Source organism: Solea solea, chromosome 8 (assembly GCF_958295425.1).
Source record: "Solea solea chromosome 8, fSolSol10.1, whole genome shotgun sequence".
Taxonomy (NCBI): Eukaryota; Metazoa; Chordata; class Actinopteri; order Pleuronectiformes; family Soleidae; genus Solea; species Solea solea.
Genome location: NC_081141.1, coordinates 23,231,511 through 23,250,923, shown reverse-complemented (window position 1 = coordinate 23,250,923; position 19,413 = coordinate 23,231,511). Strand labels below are relative to the sequence as shown.

Genomic DNA, 19,413 nt, shown 5'->3' with positions numbered 1-19,413 from the left:
TACAAAATGTATTATTAATCATTAAATAGGACAGTATCTCCCTGTCATACACCAGACAATGCTGATATTTTTCAGCCTACATCGTTTAGGAACTGCTACACATCATCTGGGACTATAATCAAATTTTAATCAATTTAAATTATTTTTTGCAACGTCTTCAGTGTTCAACATTCCTTTAAAGTTATTTGCTTTGCTAGACTGCACAATAATTTTTTTTTCAATCTTATGACAACCAAATAAATAACAATAACATTTTAAATGACTTTAAACAGAAACTCATAAAACACATTCTCATGTATTCTAATAATTGTTTTTATGTAACAAACTATCAAAAATCCTTCACAAGTTGCTTGACACAGTACAAATTAAAAACACAAAAACAAAGACAACTTTGTTTTTTATTTATTTTTATGTGAAATTATGTGTTTTAAAAACAGTACAGACATTATTGAGTCGATGTATATTGATCAAGTTCTTTATTATGCAATTACTTTGAGTCGTTGTACTGTGATTATGACTTAATTCTGACAAAGTAGAATAATTTTTTTTAATTAAATTTAATTTCCTGGTTTTATCAGAATTATATTTGTTTGAATATTTATTTATTAAATGTTTACAACAATCTAATTTATTGAGACATCGATAATATTTTTGACAATAAAATCGTGTAACCTCTGTATAAATATAATCGAATGGTTATTCCCTGCCCTTGTAATTACCATGGGAAGTGTGGCTATTAAACGAGCCCGATCCTAAAACTCCAGTCCTAGTTTTGCGTCAGCCACTGACGCGCCACAAACGAGGTTGCCAGTTTGGCTCCTCACAGTCACATTTGTTTTCAGCGAACAGACAACGGTGGATACGGAGCATAACCTGGCAACGCCTCATGTAACAAAAGGAAACTAGGCTGACGTACAGTAGAGGTATCCGCTGTTATAATTCACTAATTTACTGAGAATTACGCCCCACTTTGTCTCCGTTTCCTCCAAATAATATTTTTTAGCGCCCACAGCGAAGATGGATTGATAAGCGAGAAGGTGAGCAAACGAACACGGAAATAGCGTCTTTCAGTTAGCCTATAGCGTGCTATGCTAACGTTAGCGTGGTAGGCCAGCCCACAGGCGATTAGTCACTTTCCACGACACAGCGTAAACAAAAACAGCGTAGCATTTACCTTAAATGTCGCGTAATTTAGCTTAATAATGGGGTAGAGTTATATGCAACTAAAAAATGCATTATAATTGTATCGCATGCGCTAACAATGTCCAGTACGTACATTGTAGTAGTGGGTGGTCCTCTGGATAAAGCACCTGTAAAGTCCAGTTGTTTAACACATATGTTACAGGGATAACGGTGAATAAAAGGTTTTTAATGTCTCTGCTTTGGGTTTGCTGTTAAAGCCCAGACAGTGAGTGACCTGTACATACTGTAAATTCACTGAAATACAGTATTCGCATTCCAGTTACGTGGTTTTACTGCAAAATAATAATAAACATTTGGGTACTTTCTTTTGTCATTTTGATTTAAAAAGAGTAAACACAGTTGTTTGCCAATGAATAGCTTCACCCAACCATTAACCACGAGTGGGAGAAAGGTTTTTGTGTTATCATTCATATTCTCTGAAGAATGGCCAAGAAATCATACATTCTCCCAGGGTATGTAAACTTATGAGCACAAATGTATGTTCTTGGTTGGGATGAGCAGATATGATTCTGGTAAAAAAACAACTTTCTTGTATTAACAAATTTAGCCAGGCATTAAGCAACACCATCACATTTTTTGCAGTTTAACAGCGTATCAAAATACAGAATTTTTTACTTTGATTCTCGACAGGCAAATGACTACTTCCAAATATTGCTATGGGGGCTGCAGGTAGTTTGACTGAATTTTAGCTTGAACCATTAATGTTATGTTTATAACCAGATAATTGAGAAAGTCATCATCAGATCAGATAATTAAGGGAAATATCCACCAGTTTTAACTAAATATGTCTTTACTGTCTGTGTGGAAAATGTCATTAATAATCAAATCTTTTTGTTCCTTAGTGGAAAATGGAAAAAAGAACACACTGTTTCCTCAGTCCTTCTCAAATTTGTTTTAAACTGTATTCCCTCTTCCTCTTCAGTTGAGTCTGATTCCATACAAGTTGTCGAGGTCTTCTCATGGCCCTTTTGGGCCCAGGAAGAGGATGCATCGTGGCGGGGATAAAGATTTTCAGTCATCGGCTCGAAAGATGGGCACATCTTTGCTTTTCCAGCTGTCTGCTCATGAAAGAGAGCTGGATTTAGTGTTTCTGGACCACAGCTATGCCAAGCCATGGAATGCCCATCCAGATGCCAGCAGCGCCCGCCCCACGAGGACACTGTTTGTTACCCCTCGTCGTCAGCCTGAAGCCTTGAAGTGAGTCAGAAGGCTCCTAATCATAATCTGTAACCGAACCAGACATTACTTCTAGAGCTGAATATATCTCAGTAAAGGGGGTGACAATACAGTTTGTTAGGATACTATACTAAGTATGGAGATAAATTGGGATTTTTCCCCCTGGAATAGTCTTTTTAAAGAAAAAAATTATGTATTTTATACACATATTAAACTAGTGTTATATGCATAAATATACAGTTAATATCTTTGTCTAGTTAGAAGAGTGAAAGGAGGGTGAGTGAATCAAATGAGGGAAAGCCTGCTGTGAGGTAGTGGTTGAAAGCTTAAATTCAACACAAAACCAGTGAAGATTATTTAAATATCGATTGTTCATAGAATTGATACAGTATTATGCCATGTAGGGCTGTATTGATAGATATCTATATCAGTTGTAACATGAAACAAGAGATTTGGGGTGGTGTGATAAGGTATCTGCGATGACTTCCTTAATATTGGATATTGTTTAAAAAAAAAAGAATCTACAAAATCGTATTTTTAAAGGTCACCCAATAATACTTTAATTTTAGGCCCAATTATTTGTGTTATAGCAGCAATTTTGTGGTTTATTTTGAGTTGTTGTGGAATAGAATAACATCCTCTAAGGATGGCCTGTGTGTTGTGTTCACTGTGCTGCCAGAGTTCAAGTTTTGCCTTGTACTAATTATACATTTTTGTTTGCTTACAGAGACTCTGATTCTTTAATTGATGTGGAAACTGTCACACCAACACCTGTGCCTCTGTATGACAACCATAAAGCGCTCAGTGTGATGAAGGAGTGCGAGCGACACGTTCTGTTTGCTCGCACTGTCGCAGAGAGCCCTCCACCGCCCGATGATTGGGAAGAACATTTAAACAAGTAATACAATATTTGAAACATTCTGCTTGTGTAAAGACGTCATGAGTGAAAGTATCACTGTTCTTATACTTTTGTTTTAACAAATCGTTACTCTGTTTCAGGACTGGATGGACAGTGGCCCAAAACAAACTGTTCAATAAAGTTGTTAAAGCTCTTCAAGCTGAACGACTTGCTCGCCTGGCAAATGAAAATGTAAGGGGTCTTCATTTTATTCATTTTAAGTATTTTATCAAGAGCTCAAATATAAGGCATGGTCCATTTGTTGAAGCTCGATTGAAACATTCTTTGCTCTCTGACATAAGTTTATCGGTGGTTAACCTGAATTTTCCATGCGTGAATGCTGGCTCAAAGTCATTTTAATTTAATTACTGATCAGTTCATGAGTATGGAAAAAATCAGATAGCTGGACAAATCCAAAACTTAGCTATGAGTTAAAGCTATAATTCAGAGGATAAAAAAGTCAATTCGAGCTGAATTCATTTTGTTTATATAGAAATAATTTGGTAAATTTTATACAACAGCATTAAATTATCTTGGGTTCTTTTACAGTAGCTTCGTCCTCATAGCCATCTGTAATTGAGCTTATTTTAGAAATTACAGATAATAAAATGTATAATCTTTCAAATTATCCTGTTCAAAATTGTTGAAATATCACTGGGTTTCTTTTGTGTGATTTCCTCAGGCTTCCAATGAGCCGATTTTGCGGCGGGTGGCCGTGGACAAGTGTGCCAGGAAAGTGCGTCATGCGTTAGCCAGTGTGAACTGGGACATCAAACTGACCCAGTGGTTACACACCACAATGATCGAGTCCTTAAGTCTGGCCATGCTTGCTGCCTATCTGGACGTACTGCAGACTCTCAAAAGCAAGGTATCACACCACAGTCAAACATGTGCCTCAGTATCTCTTAAACATTTAAGACTCTTTGATTTATTCTAACGTCTTCCTGTGTTGGAACAGTTGCCCTCGCTGATTGACAGAATGTTGATGCCTACGTCAAAGACTGGCACTCCGAGTGCTGAGGCCCTGTCACTGCTGCTGAAACGGCCTTGGGACCCGGCTGTTGGAGTTCTATCGCAAAACAAACCGGTAAACAAAACCTGTTTATACAACATTTTTACTTAACTTTGTTCTTTAATTAAGTCCACTAATTGAATCGAATACAGTCAATGACCAGAACTGCCTCATGTTTCAGAGCAAGCTTCCCGGATCCCCTCTCATCCTCATTGCACCGTCTAGTCCAAACTATCCCACCCTCTCTACCTCGCGGCGAATGAGATTCTGGCAATCGCAGCTCTCCTGTCTAGGAAAGGTGTGAATTATCAGTCATGTTCATTTGAATGTGCTACTAAGAATATAGTATTTTATTTCATTTCTGTCAGAAAAGTGCCCTGTAACAGCCGTTTCTATTTCAGGTCATACCCGTGCACACACATGTCAACAGCAGCGCCAATATTGGTATCACCCAGTGTCTGGAACACATGTTGGGTACAGTCAGAGCCAAGGTCATGGAGGTACGGTGTTCTGGTTTTATTTGTAATTGTATGTCCTTGAACTGAAATACTGGTCTAATAATTGTTTTCTTGATTCACTGATTAGTTGTGTGGTTCATAAAATATCAATTTCCCAGACCTCAAAATTGTGATGTTCTCAAATCTTGTTTTGTCCACAAACCAAAATGATTCAGTTTCAGAACCAGTGAACATGCTATCATTAAAAAAAACTCAATAACAATTAATGAGTCAATTTGATAATTAATTATCAAAATAGTTGACGATTAATTTAGTAGTCGATTAATAATAGACAAATTGATTACTCATTGCAACCTATTGATGATTCAGCACTGTGGCCTTTATAAAACGGTAGCGTTAGTACTGATGTTATAGGCACAGTGTGTAAAATTCAGCATCAAAACTCAAAACATGTTTAGTTATCTTCAATTTCTGACAAATGGAAATCATTTCACCTAAATTTTACACACTGGGCCTTAAATATCTATTTGATTAATATTTCAACCTTTTCATTTATTCTTAGTTCTCATATTGCACCTCTTAACACACTAGTCTACTCGCATTTGTTTCATAATATCCATTATATAAATGAGGGGCTCCCAAACACTGGGTTGGGACCCACAGTGGGGTCACTGGAGATATTTATGGGTCCCCGCACAGATTTGCTGAATTTTACCAACCTTTTAATTCAGATATTTATATGTATGTGATTTTAAAAACAGGCACAAAAGGAAGTTAAATTGAAATAGCTTTGGTTAACGATGCAAAATGAGTAAAGATATGGTTGTAAATTGGTCATTGCATGATACGAATGATCTCTTCTTACCAGTGATGTTGTGATCTGGGTTGCGTTAGCTTGTGGTCTTTAAATATTGGGTAGAATGTTTAGGAAACACTGATGAAATGAATTACACACACATATCTTGAGCATTTTTTTTGTGTGCATGTACAGTGTTTGTGCAGCTTAAAAGATTATGTGTTTGTTATAAATGTAACCACCAGGTTCACAGTCACTTCCCCCACAAACCCATCATCCTGGTTGGCTGGAGCGCCGGTGCTCTCATCGCCTGTCACGTAAGACTTCTCATAACACTCTGTAATCTAAAATAAAAGAAAAATACAAATTTGTTCTTGGATGTTTTTGAAATGTCTTCAGCTTATTATTGGCAAGTTTCATAATTTTAATACATTTGAATTACAGGTATCCTTGATGGAGTATCTGACTGCTGTGGTATGTCTTGGCTTCCCGCTACTCACAGTCAATGGGCCAAGAGGGGTAAGTTTTCAGGTTGTTGTCCTACTTTCTATCTGCCCATTCATTTGAATGTGATAGCTCAAAAATGTCTCATTTTGGCACATTCATGTATTTTTAGATGAAGTGGTTACATTTTAATAAACAAAAATAATAATAACAATATAGGGCTGCAACAACTAATTATTTTCATAACCATGTAATGTTGAATATTTCTTTTTTTTATAGTTTTTTGGTCCATGAAATGTGAGAAAATATTTATCAGTGTTTTCCAAACCAGGAAATGTTTTAATGGTTTATTTGTTATATGGAGCAAAGAAACCAGAAAATATTACATTTAGGAAGGAAACTTAATTCTTTAAAACAAATTAATCCATTATCAAAATGGCAATTAATTTAGTAATCGATTAATGGAGTAATTGTTTCAGCCCTCATTTTTGTAAATACATTGATTGATTTATTAAATTAACTTAATACCTGTTTTATGAAATATGACGGCCTTTGCACACTAGATAATTTTTTTCTCTAGCATGTTAAATATTAGTTTCTGGACCTGTATCCAGAATTTCATTGAGCTAATTAAGAAGATGTTTTGTCGAAATTAACCTTCAAATTTTTTACAATGTCTTTGCTGTTTGTTCACGTCGCTGTTTATGTGCAAAGGTTTACGTGTATTACAAGTCTGTACAGACAACTAAAGCTGCAACTAACGATTATTTTCATAATCAATGAGTCTGTCGATTATTTTCCCAAAAAATTGGTGTTTTCAGATGTTTTGTTTTGTCCACAGACTTTAAAATGTTTCACTTTAACGACTTATTTAATGAAACCAGAAAATGGAGATGTATAAGAATCTGAAAAATCAAGAAGCGTGTTGTTATAATTATTAAAAAAAAAACTCTAAAACCAATTAATAGAATAATCGTTGCAGCCATACAGACATCCATGAGTAAAAGCGGGTATTGTTTAATAGGTTTATTTAATAGATTGTTGTTCTGTTGCTGCTTTGCAGGATGTGGATGACCCCCTGCTGGACATGAAGACCCCAGTGTTGTTTGTTGTTGGCCAGAATGGTTTACAGTGTAGTATAGAAGGTATGGAGGAGTTCAGGGAGAAGCTGAGGGCTGACAACAGCATGGTGGTGGTGGGAGCAGCGGACGACAACCTCAGGTCAGTAAACTCATGTTGTTTCTGAGTGTGAGTTGGTTTTTTTTTTTGGCACTGAACCGTGACACAAATATTTGGTCCTTTCACAGAATAAATTCAGCTAAGATGAAAACAGAAGGGCTGACACAGACCATGGTGGACCGCTGCATTCAGGTCAGACACTGTGATGAGGAATAATATATGACATCGTTTTGTGTCATTAGTTGCTTACACGAATCACATTCACATGGCAGTTACCAGTGTTTAGAGAGCAGGGCAGCAATAATGACCATAACAGGAAAGACTGTTTATCACAACTCACAACAAAAACAGTAAACATGAAGGAGATTCACATCGTGCTGCTGTAAAGAGACAAGCTCTAGTAACCAGTGAAAGAAAAACGCAGAAGCTGCTGCAGTTTAATGTGAGGAGATTTCATGAGCTCTTGGAGTGATTGACTGGCTGAAATAAAACCCGGAGCACAAAAAAATCAGTGGAAACTGACATATTTCCTTTTAAAGTCTATAGTTTCTGGCTCCAGTTTTGCAGGTGCCAGGTTAAAACAAGTCACTTCAATAATATGTCAACACGAAATTGCTGAGGTAAAATAGGCACAGATTAATATTAACACCATATGGCTCAGTTTGTTGAAGATGGATCTCCACCAAAGATCCCTCATGTCAAATCTGATCAATGTTTTATGATGTTTTGGGGTGAGGCCTGGTGGGGAAGCCATACATTGTGTAAACTAGTTAAGCTAAATGAAGGCTTGCTGCTGTTACAGTTCCCAACCAACCATAACCATATTTATACTGATAAACGGAAAAGAGTGGCCAATAAACACAGTAGGTGTGTGTAGTTTTTTTGAATCAGGTAATGCTCCATCCAACTACTGCCCCACAGCACCTACTGACGATTCTCCATTCTCCAACACAGAAATTGACAAAAGAGAAAAGGCTTAACATCATTCTACTGAAGAAATACTCACAGAACAGCCTGCAGATGTGTCTGCAAATATGTTTGTTTGTTTTAACTTGGGCATTAGTCAATACAGATTATCTCACAATGCACGAAACAGGCCAGATCTTTTTTACCATCTGCAGCAATTTTTTTTTTTTTTTAATAAGTTTTCTTTTCATGCAGGATGAGATCTCTGACTTCCTGTCAGGTGTTCTCACAAGGGCAGAGGGCCACGGTCACAGTTCGGGGGAGATGAGGGACCTGGACACGGAGAAGAAGAAAAGGCCTCGACGAGAGCTTCCCTTTGACATGGAGAGAGGACGACCTTCATCACCTGCACTGAGAGTTCCCATCTCACCATCAGGTTCAGAGGTCAGTTCAGTGCAGCTGTATTTGCCAATATTTTATTTACTTTTTTTAGCCATTAAATAAACCTTCACCAATTCCTTGGGCTAGTACAAATACAAGACTGTATACACCTGCTACAAGGTCCTGCAGTGAATTTGTTTGTATTTATATTTTATTAAAGATTAAGATTTATATACTACATATACATATAAATGTATTGTTTTAGTTTTATATTAGAAACATTACAAAGGCAAGAAAACATTCTATACGCTCACCCCCCACCTGAACCTGAACCATCAGCAAATATGAAAAATAGAGAAATAATAGTAAAAAACAGTAATAATGTACAAATGTACTATATCTTCTGATGAATATTGACAGCCACTGTCCTTATGTTCCATGACTGACTAATAAAACGTTATTCAAACGTGTCCTCAGGATCTGTCTAGTGTCTGTAGCAGTCCCACTTCAAGTCCCAAACCCAAGACATCTGGTCTGTCTCCGGCACAGAAGTCCAGTCTGATCACAGCAACTCAGCTCCTGAAGACACACATGCAGCGCTCTGGCACAGTCCTCACCCACAAGCAGGCTCAAGGTTAGTTCACCACCGCCACCACGTGAGAACTTCAAACAAGCTGAGCTTTTCACGTTGAAATACACGTGCACTCGGTGCCTACGTTTGCCCCACTTGATTATGTAAACCTGCTGAATCGATCATTCATTTAATATTCTACTGAATTTTTGTGAAATTCAGGAGCAGTATTTGATGTGGACATGTTTGTCAATATATTCTCTTGAGAGATTATCATGTCACGGCATCTGATGGGGGCAAGATGGAACGTGACTGAAATACACTCTCCTCGTTATCTTGTCTTTTCTCTTCCTACAACTTTCCTTTCTGACTTTTTTTCCGATTCATTCCAGCTCAGTTTGCTGCTTTTATGAAACAAAACATTTCTGGGAGGAAAAATCTTCCTCCTGGCACTCCTCCTTGTATCTTTGGTAAGTGTCTATCCCTCTTTCCTTTCCCTTTCCTTTGTCTCTTCACACCTTTCCTTGTTTCCATTCCTGTCTGTTTTTCATAATTGCTACTTGGGATGGCACCATATCAATTTTCGTGCCCACCACACGACATTTTAAACTGTGAAGGTGTCAAAACATTTGTGATGTTCATTTCAAGCTATTTCAAAGAAAAAAATTCTCCATCTGTGTAAAACATATTCTGTGCTTCCTATAAAGGAGACATGAATAGCCCATTTCACTTTTACAGTCAGCTCATAGAAAACCTTGCAATATACTGTAGTTACGGTTTTGGATTGTATCCTATTTAATATTTTTCTGATATCGATCCAGTGATTTATGACCAGTAGTGGACCGATACTCTGTATCAGATCTAGAGCTGCAACTAACGATTATTTTCTTGATGAATTGAGTAATCATTTGGTCCATAAAACGTTGAAAAATGTCGATGTTCTCAAATGTCTTGATTTGTCCACAAATCAAAAATATTCAGTTTTGATTAATGATTTCTTTGTTTTATGGGGCACAGAAACCGGAAAACACACCCATTTAAGAAGCTGAAAAACCTGAAAACTTGTAATTATATAACATAAGCATTTCTACTGATTAGTCGATTATAAAATAAGTTGGCGATTCATTTGTTTAACGATTAATAAGTAGTTAAAGTAATAAATTACTGCAGGTTTACATTATAGATAAAGAAAGTTGTTGAGCTTACATAACGATAAAACTCCCCATGTCGATGTTACCTCAGCAATCTGTTGATAACTGGTGTTTTTGTGTGTTTGTGTGGTACAGTGCCAGTGACCAGTGATCAGATGGACGGTCTTGACAGAGATGAACTACGGCCCCATGGCAAGAGGCGGCAGGCGCCCAGTCCCACGCCAAGCAAAGCCTCCAAGAGAGCCAAGATCAAGGTGACCATTGTTTCCCAAAGCGAGTCAGCAGGGGGCGCCATCAGCCCTGCTGCACAGGAAGGTACAAATACTGACAATCTTTACAGTCATGAGTGACCTACACATGAGAATCAAATCTGTTTTGATTTGACAATGAGAAAACATGTAGGGTTGTGTAAACTGATAGTACTTTTATGATCTTTTTGACTGATATGATCAGTAGTTTGTAGACAGCAGACATTTTCAAGTTGCTGACCTCCATACATGTTTAAAAAGATGCTTCCTTTTTCACTTCACGCCTTTAAACTTGATTCAGCAACAAGACTCCAGGTGTTACCTCACCGTAGTGAAAAGCAAAATCAGTCGAGCAGTACTAGCAGATGCAACGGCACCTGTTTAGCTATCAGTGCAGTGGTCATTGTTACTGAACCAGTCTTGATCATGTGCGATATTGTGGTATCTTGTCTTCTTCTGTGATAGTCTTGCGGTATTTTGTTTTTATGATTATCGTGATAGCCCTATGACCACGATCAAACTCTACTGTCTCTCAGGATCTTTATTGATCTGGTAAAATGTTCTTTGCTTTGTCCTCTCGGGACACAACAACTTTCTACTGTCTTAACTTTCCATGAAAACAGCCGGCAAAGAGACGAGTTGCCCCACACATTGCCTGGTATACTGTAGTGTTGCATGATGGGATTATGTGGCATTGAAATGACCCCTCTCCATCTGTGTTGGTGTGAGTTGTCAGTCAGTTGTGTTAATATGGTGTGGAGGCGGAAGGAGTTGACATTTTGGAGCTCACAACTCGATACTTTGTTTTTCCTTGAAGTTATCTATGACTTGTAAAAATGGCTGTTGTGAAAAAGTCTAATGGCCATTTTCCACTTCAGTAATTCTTGAAGTATCTTCTCTCTCCTAAGAGAAATAATTGACTCTTCACATCTTCTCCTCTTTGTATGCAGCGGGTGTCTCTGGGAAGCCCTTGACGGTAACAATGGGACAGACTGTAGCTGGAGCCAAGGAGCTCTCTGGACTTCTAACAGGCCAGCGGTAAGAAAGCCAGCCTTGCCCCCACTCGGGCACATTCACTGTAGAGCATTTAAAGCTGTACCCAAGCCTACACCTCCCATCCTATTAGAAAAAGTGTGTCTGGTGCAGAGGGATTGATGAGTCGTGTACTCGGAGGTTGGGAGCTGAGTGATGGCCGTACAGCACTTGCTGGCGTAGCTCCTGAGTAGACTGGTGGTTATGTGTGTCACTGCAGGTCTGGTAGTCTCTCAGAGGTGTCTGGTGCCCTGTCCCCAGGCTCCAGCTCATTCTGCAGCGTGCAGCCTTGCATGGTGTCAGGTTCCTCCACACCAGTCCAGGCACAAGCTCCGGCTAATGCCCAAGGTACCTCTGTCCTGTCCTGCTCTGCACGCCTGTTTGCACTTTAGACTGTGTAAAAATGGACGTAGTCTTCCAGTTTGAAAAGTGAAAACCAAGAAGTAGCAGTTGGCCACCAGGGGGCGTCTTCTGCCTGCTTAATTGAACGTAGTGTCAATCAAAGTCTTTGATAAAATTAGCCTACTTAGTCCAAGAGGATGTAGACCTTGCACACATATTCCATTCCCTCATAAAATGTAAGTTGAGAACATTTTAATTCAATGTGATTTTTTTTCACCCTGTGAGACTGAGCCTCTTTCTCACTCCATTTTTAAAGTCGATAAAAACATTTTGAGGTGTTAATGATCTCAATCATTAGTTTCAGCTCTTCAAAAGAACATGATGTCAATTTTGTAAATGATATCCTCATGTAGAGGAAAATGTATGAAAAGGGCATATATGAGTGTCGGTAGGTGCCTGGCGTCTGAGTTTCCAGTTAGAAAAAAACTGTCATGATGCCGCAAGTCCTGATGTTTTAAACTGGTTTCAAGTTTGTTTTGCAAATGGAAGACTACGTCCATACACAGTCTATTGTTTGCACTCTCAGCTGTGCAGTCGTTTCCTCAACACACAGTGCAGCTTAAGCCGCTTTATAAACTAAGATTAAAGTTTTAAATATTGTTGGACATCTGTGTGAGGAAAACATTAGAAAGCAAACTTCATTGATCACCTCTTGCACCATTGCTGTCTGTTGCTGTCCCAACCCTTGCCCTTTGGACATGACCATATGGTGTGTGTATGTGTGTGCGCTTGCGTGCGTTTGTCCATCCATTCTAGACCTGTGTAGGGATATGGGTGGAAAGCTTGTGAAAATAGGATTTGTTATGTGGGTAATTCCTCAAGTTTGACTGATTTTGCCCAAACTTAAACTTCATTCATTCATTGATTGATTGTCTCTGTTTGTTTGCAGGGCCTTCCGCCAGCAGTCTGCTCCAAGGTCTAAGTTTCAGTCTTCAGGAGATTATCACCAAAGCTCCTAGTTTGCCTTCCACAGCAGGCAGCACACAGGTATGCCATAATTACATGGTTTCATTACATAAAAGAAGGGTCATTATTACAAGTCTTGCTTGTTTTAAGTGCCACTCCCTTTGAATGACATCTATGTTTACTAATATTCGTATTAAGTAAACACTGGTCTGAGCCTGTAAATTGTGACTTTGTCTGAACTGACATCACGTGTGAAAATATTTTCCCTCCCAGGTCTGTTATGCTCACAGGTTTGTTTGAACTAGAGTGCAGCTCGGCACACATTTTTCTGTCCGAACCTGACTGTGACAAATACCTGACACAGATAGAGTAAGCTGAAGCCAACTTTTGCCTTTATTTATGCTTACGGCAAACGTCAAAAGCCCCATGAACACACACGCACGCAAGTTTCAAGACAAACACCCTTACCACCAGTAATAAAATTTCTGCCACGACGAATGTCTAAAATAACGCTATTGCTGTCTTGATCTTATCGCTGGTATGTGTTGCGCCGTGAAGCAATCTGTGTTTCTCACAAGACCTAAGACTTGAAGATGCTTTACGAAACGTCCCAATTCTGAGGAATCTGAGTTGGCAGCCATGATCTAACCCGAAGCTGTTAAATTACAGTAAATATTCTGCATAATTCTACTTTAAATTCAACTTATTTTACTCAATGTGTCACTTAAAGAACTTGAAATTTTTATTTCATCATTTGGATCAACTGAAAGAGGGCCCAAAGTAAAAGATAGAAAATAGGAACTACCATAACATTGTCACTGAGCCTCACAGTGTTATTTCCTCCGGTTTTTCATTCCACCCTCATCTTAAAAAAAAAAGACACCACATGACAGACCAAACCTCTGGTAGTGGGAATGCTTTCAGTCACCTTTTTTTAGCAGCTTCACAAACCTTGGGTATACTTGCTAATTTTAGTGTGAACGTGGCTTTAGTGTTCATAGTAAAATGGCAACTGAATCTCAAATTGTGTATATCCGAGAGGGAAATGTGGTGACCCGAGTTTAAAAAAACTCACCAATGGACTTTCTGTTTGTCTTCAGGCAACTTGTGGGAAGCCCCAGGCTCAGGTCCTGAGCTCTGTGGGTAACAGCGGCAGTGCTCTGTTACGGGCGGTGCCTGTAGTCACCACAGGAGGAGTGGCTAAAACCACCGCCATCCACCAGCTGCTCACCAACGGCGGACTGGCCAAACTTGCCAGCAGCTTGCCTGGCCTGGCTCACATCACCAACCAGACCGCTGGTATGTCTCGAACTGCCAAAACACGACGGCCACGTTGAACACCCAGAGTTCATTCATGCTTTTGCACTGGAGGCGGTAGATGAGCGCGTCTGTAGGCCAGAGAGGACTGACAGTGAAGGAACATGAAGGACGTATGTGTGGACGAGTGTGTAGATAGTTGTCCTGACTGCAGTGATCAGTGAGAGCAGATCAGCAGTTCACATGTAGAAAGAACATTAAGTTAAATCCATAGACTGTATATAAAATAGTGGATGTAGTCTTCTGGTTTGCTGGATGAGGCCAATCTGGAAGTTAAAATATATAGAATTACCACCAGGGTTGCAATAAAGTTTGAAACCAGTTTGAATGAAAGTCTATTGCAAAATAAGCTTACTTTTCCACTTGATTTATAGCTGAGGTATTTTCAGATTTTCAATAGAATATAAAGTCAATTTTGTAATTTATATTTCCATTTAGAGGAAAATGGATTTGAGTAGACACCAGTATGTTTAACAGCTGTTATTGTCCAATACGAGGATGTATGTGACTTTCTGGGTACAAACACTGTCATGGCACTGGCTAGACTGCACATAATGATTATTTTTTAACAATTAATATGCCAGTTATTTTCTTAATGTATTTATTAGTTGTTTGGTCCACAAAATGTTAGGAAATATTGAAAAAATCCATGTCCCAGACCTCAAAACATAGACGTTCTCGAATGTGTTATTTTGTCAGCAACCCAAAATAAATATTTTTTAATGATTTCTTTGTTATAATTAAGCAAAGAAAACTAATTATTCACATTTAAGAAGCTGAAAAATCACTGGTCTTAACACTGGAACTGATCTAATCAATTATCAAAGTAATTGACTATTGATTTAAGTGATTTAAAATTGACCATTGCAGCCATCTAAATCTTGAATCTTGAATTTGTTTTGAAACTGGAAAGCTATATCCACTTTTATATACAGTCTATGGTCCAATGTAAGGTCAGACATTTGTGTTTTCCAGTCTAAGTTTGACACAATATTCATGTAGAAAAAGATGCAAATGTATAATATTAATGTGTGGAACTTTTTTGGTTCCAAAGTCTTGTAAATAATGTAAAACTAATGTAGGCAAGTTTGACCAAACTGCTTTTGTATATCAGATTTGTTTGTCATTTCATGTTTGTGTTTGCCTCATGTAGTAGCCATCAAACCACCTGCTTATAAATATCCATACATACGAGAGCTGAACGCTTACAGAGCTAGAAAGCAATAACGGTGTGTGTTATTACCTGGGCTCAGTCAGTGTTGCTACAATAAAAAGTGGAAATCCAAGTCATGTTTTCATTTTTTTGTATTTTTCTTTTTTTTTCAATTGCATTTCGCTCTCAACTAAATATTTTTAAAATGTACTTTTATTTCTCATTGTATTCATTTTCCAACAAGCTGCTGCTTTGTTAATTTGCTAATCTAACCACAAAGCTATAGAAATCATTGTGTTGTCATGTCCATCACAACTGTACAACTTTGTGGCAAAGTGAGAAGTCTGAGTCCATCTTGGTGTATCTTGAGGAATTAGCCTCTGTAGTCGTTAGTGCTGAGCTGTTGTGTTTTTGTTTGTTTGTTTGTTTGTTTGTGTGTTGTTAGTCGGGCAGAAAGCCCCCACTTCTATAACGGTGACACTACGAGGAGCACAGACCGGTAGAGTGGGATCTCTCTGCCACGGTGGTGAGTCTGTGACACTGCCTCCTCCTACCTACGAGCCCAAGGTGTGTCTCATTAAACCATCTAACTGACGCCTATTTATTCATTTTATATGAGCAGGCACTAGCATAGGAGTTGACGAAGAAGCAGCTTACTGAGCTCAATGTTCATTCAGATTAGGGGTATTTGCCGTGATTGCCAATATCAAATGACACATTTTAAAGCCAGTATCGTCCGATACCAATATTGTGCACTGTAAAAACTATACAAAAATGTTTTTCTTAATTATTTTTTTTAAATGTACAACCATCTGATTGTAAGTATAATTAATTTATCTTCCAATTTTTTGACAAATATGGATTTTTGCACACTGGACCTTCAAAATCTTTCATCTTTATTCTCTTTCTCTCATAATTGATTCCTATAGCTGCTGTGTTGTCTGTTTTTAATTAATCTATATTACACACAATTCTTTAATTCCCACTAAGCAATTAAGATAATTCATACATGCACTATTAGCTTGATATTTGCCATTTTAAAAGAAGAAAAGAAAAAAAAAAGATCTTAATTGCTTATAATTATCAATGAACCCTGCTGCTACCACCTTGTGATTTATTTCTTATATAATATAATATGTATATACATACAGTATATATGTATATACACATATGTATTTTTATTTATTCCAAAATTGATAAAGTTTTTCAGTTTATTTTAATATTTTTTTAAATTATTTTAATTTTTTCAATATTACAAATGGTCACGTTTACTGATGGACATTTAATAATCAAATATGCCCACCTTGAATATGTATCTTCATATATGGTATGTATGAATATATTCTTATGTATGTGTGTATATATTAAAAATTCCCACATTATTCTTTAATAATGGGTTTGATAACTGCGGTAAAAAAAACAACTTATTTTCTAGGAGATACTCTTATGTCTGTTTATATGGATGCAATAATCAAAGTTTTTTTGTATATAAAGAATTCTTACATTTTTTGTACTGTTAATTAATTCCACTGTGCCTGTTTACAGCAGTGAGAATCTCAGCCACTGGGTGACACACCTGATGTAGCCCGGTGCTGTACCAGAAGCATCTGGGAGCCACAGCCTGCTGATGAGCTCACACCCTCGCTGTAATGATGTAAACAACAACTACCCCCACAATGTGAAACAGAGCACACCTGCATCCTCACATCCTCGAGAGGGAGAGCTCCCCTGACGAGATGGTCGGGAAAGGCCAGATGGTCACAGTTGGTTAAAAATAAGCTGCTGCTGCTGCTGCCGCACAGATGGGTAACGCGTACTATGGTTGAAGAAACTCTCTGTTCTCTCTTCTTTTACCTTTTTAGATTTTAATCAAGACAGCTATATATAGCTATATATACATTTTGAGGACATGTCGCCTGTGAAAAGAAAGGATCTTGTGAGGATTGACCACAACCACCCTGGACTGTGAGAGTAACACTGTTAAAAGACAGATATGGAATCATTGGTCCAAAACAAAACTCAATATCAGTCCAATACTGGCCAAAAACTCTGGATCGGATGTTGGAGAAGGAAAAAAAAAATCCTAAATATGAAGAAAATGCTCCACAATGTCGCCAAAAATGCTATAAAGAGAATAATGTAGTGGCAAAGGTGTGAGCAAGTGGCAACTGAACTTCCATTTGAAGCCTCCTGAATCGTGATTTGGCCGGTGCCATGTTGACATTTTGTAAATGGAAGTTCACATCATCTGACATCATCTGCAACCAAGCTTCTATTGGATGATACCAAACTGTCAATCACCAGGCTCTCAAACTCAAATTAATCTGGGGGGGCCACTGAGCATTTAGTATGGTCAGGAGGTGGCTGCACAAGTGAAAATTCCAACTTCAGTAGGGGTGGGTGAATGATACATCATGATATGCAATAACAATATTTGTGATGATGTTAAACAGTTTCAAAAGAAGGACTTTGAAAATGTTTTATAAATCTCCCGTGACTCATTTGCCCTGAACCACACTTTGGGAATGACTGGTTGAAACTACTGTATGAGACAATATTTCCCATTTGTGCCGCATCATCAGCTGGCTGTATATGGACTCTTGTGTTTGAAAGTCCTTCATTAAAGAAAACACTTTTTGGGGCCAGCAGACAGTCAGCTGTGATTCATCTTGCCTCTGTTAATATTTGGTTCTGTGCTCAAGCCACTAAACAAGCTTGTGAAACTCTTTATTCTAAATATAATGACGGAGATTAGTCTTGTTCATCGTGGTAGTTGTACTGCAGCTTGTTTACAGCAGCAGCATAAATACAGCCCACTCATCTCAGCAGACATCCTGTCTTAAATTCCACACACAAGCAGAATTTAGTTACGAAAGAGGGGAGCGTATCGCTTTCAAGAAATAATTTTTCTCACTTTAATTTTATGTATTGTATCTGTTAGATAATTACATATAAGCATTGTTGAATAATGTGTAAAAACTGGTGCCCAGCCAAAGCTAATTTGTAGTCTTTGTTCCTAGAAAGGCTTTTAAGGAATAAGTCAAGGCAGTTTTATTTATGGAGCAATTTTCATACACAACGGCAGATTCCAGGTGCTGCACATGAACATTAAAATTACTAGCCATAGCAAATTGTTAAAAAAAATAGCTTTTACAGATAGACAGTTTTTCTTTTGATCATTTTATCTTGCTAGCTAATTATTTTTGCTAACTTGTAGTTAGATTTATTTTAGGTAGCTTGGCTGTTTATTTTCTTAACTTTTATTTAGCTTAACTAGTTATTGTTGCTCAATTTTAGGCAGCTTTCTTATCTATCTTTCTTGCTCACTAATTGTTTTGTTAACTTTTAGGTAGCTTAGCTAATTCTCTTTGCCAACTTCTTGATAGCTTAGCTAATTATTTTTTGCTAACTTTTAGGTAGCTTTCTTGTCTATCGTTCTTGCTAGCTAATGGTTTTGCTAACTTTTAGGTTGCTTAGATAATTATTTGGTTAACTTTTAGGTAGCTTTATTATCTATCTTATCTTGCCAGCTAACTTTTTTGCTAATGTTTAGGTAGCTCTCTTATCAATCTTATCTTACTATCTAATTAGTTTTTTTAGGGTGGCTTAGCTAGTTATTTTGCTAACGTTTAGGGTGGCTTAGCTAGTTATTTTGCTAACTTTTTGGTAGCTTGGTTAATCATTTTGCTATCCCTCCCTCTCCTCAGACATATTATCTCTGCATGTTGTGATACAATTAATAATTAATAAATTATAAATAAATTCAGTGTATCTCTGTGTAGCCACACATAATGATCTAAAAACAAAGATGAAAAACATGACTTCAGGCAAGATGGAGAATAAATTTGTTTCTCATGCAGTATAATTAATGTATTATTCATTACATAACTGAGACTGTCACCACATTTCCTCTCTGTGTTTGTTCACTTCAGATTTACACAAGCTCTGCATGTAGTACGGGGCACACTGCCAAGAGGTGGCGCTGTAGTCACTTTAACTTCTTCCTGAAGCCCTGTAGGCTATGTGAGGAAGACATGAGAAAAAAGGTCAAGCACAGTGCCTGCACACATGCACGTGAATGGAGGGAGAGAAAAAAATGAATGTAAACAAATTTAATAAAATAAAAAGCCTTTAGAAGTGAAAAAAAAGAATGAGTGAAAACTAAGTTATGTTCATATAA

The 19,413-nt window shown here is 37.7% G+C and overlaps 1 protein-coding gene across 4 annotated transcripts; it reads left to right on the top strand.

The window, feature by feature from the left end:
- The first annotated feature begins 832 nt into the window (after positions 1-832).
- kansl3 (KAT8 regulatory NSL complex subunit 3) lies at positions 833-17,878 on the top strand. Of its 4 annotated transcripts, none has more exons than XM_058635527.1 (22): positions 833-923; positions 2,126-2,400; positions 3,107-3,277; positions 3,379-3,469; positions 3,960-4,145; positions 4,236-4,364; positions 4,471-4,587; positions 4,691-4,789; positions 5,789-5,860; positions 5,988-6,062; positions 7,051-7,208; positions 7,295-7,358; positions 8,328-8,516; positions 8,931-9,087; positions 9,417-9,494; positions 10,311-10,490; positions 11,374-11,461; positions 11,676-11,803; positions 12,747-12,844; positions 13,864-14,062; positions 15,679-15,800; positions 16,779-17,878. In XM_058635527.1, the coding sequence occupies exons 2-22, from the start codon at positions 2,189-2,191 to the stop codon at positions 16,782-16,784; spliced, it is 2,619 nt and encodes an 872-aa protein (XP_058491510.1). In that variant the 5' UTR covers positions 833-923; positions 2,126-2,188; the 3' UTR covers positions 16,785-17,878. The 4 variants fall into 4 exon arrangements, with proteins under 4 accessions (XP_058491510.1, XP_058491509.1, XP_058491511.1 ...); XM_058635526.1 differs by having other exon boundaries at positions 841-1,037; XM_058635528.1 differs by lacking the exon at positions 9,417-9,494 and having other exon boundaries at positions 841-1,037.
- The last annotated feature ends 1,535 nt before the right edge of the window (positions 17,879-19,413 follow it).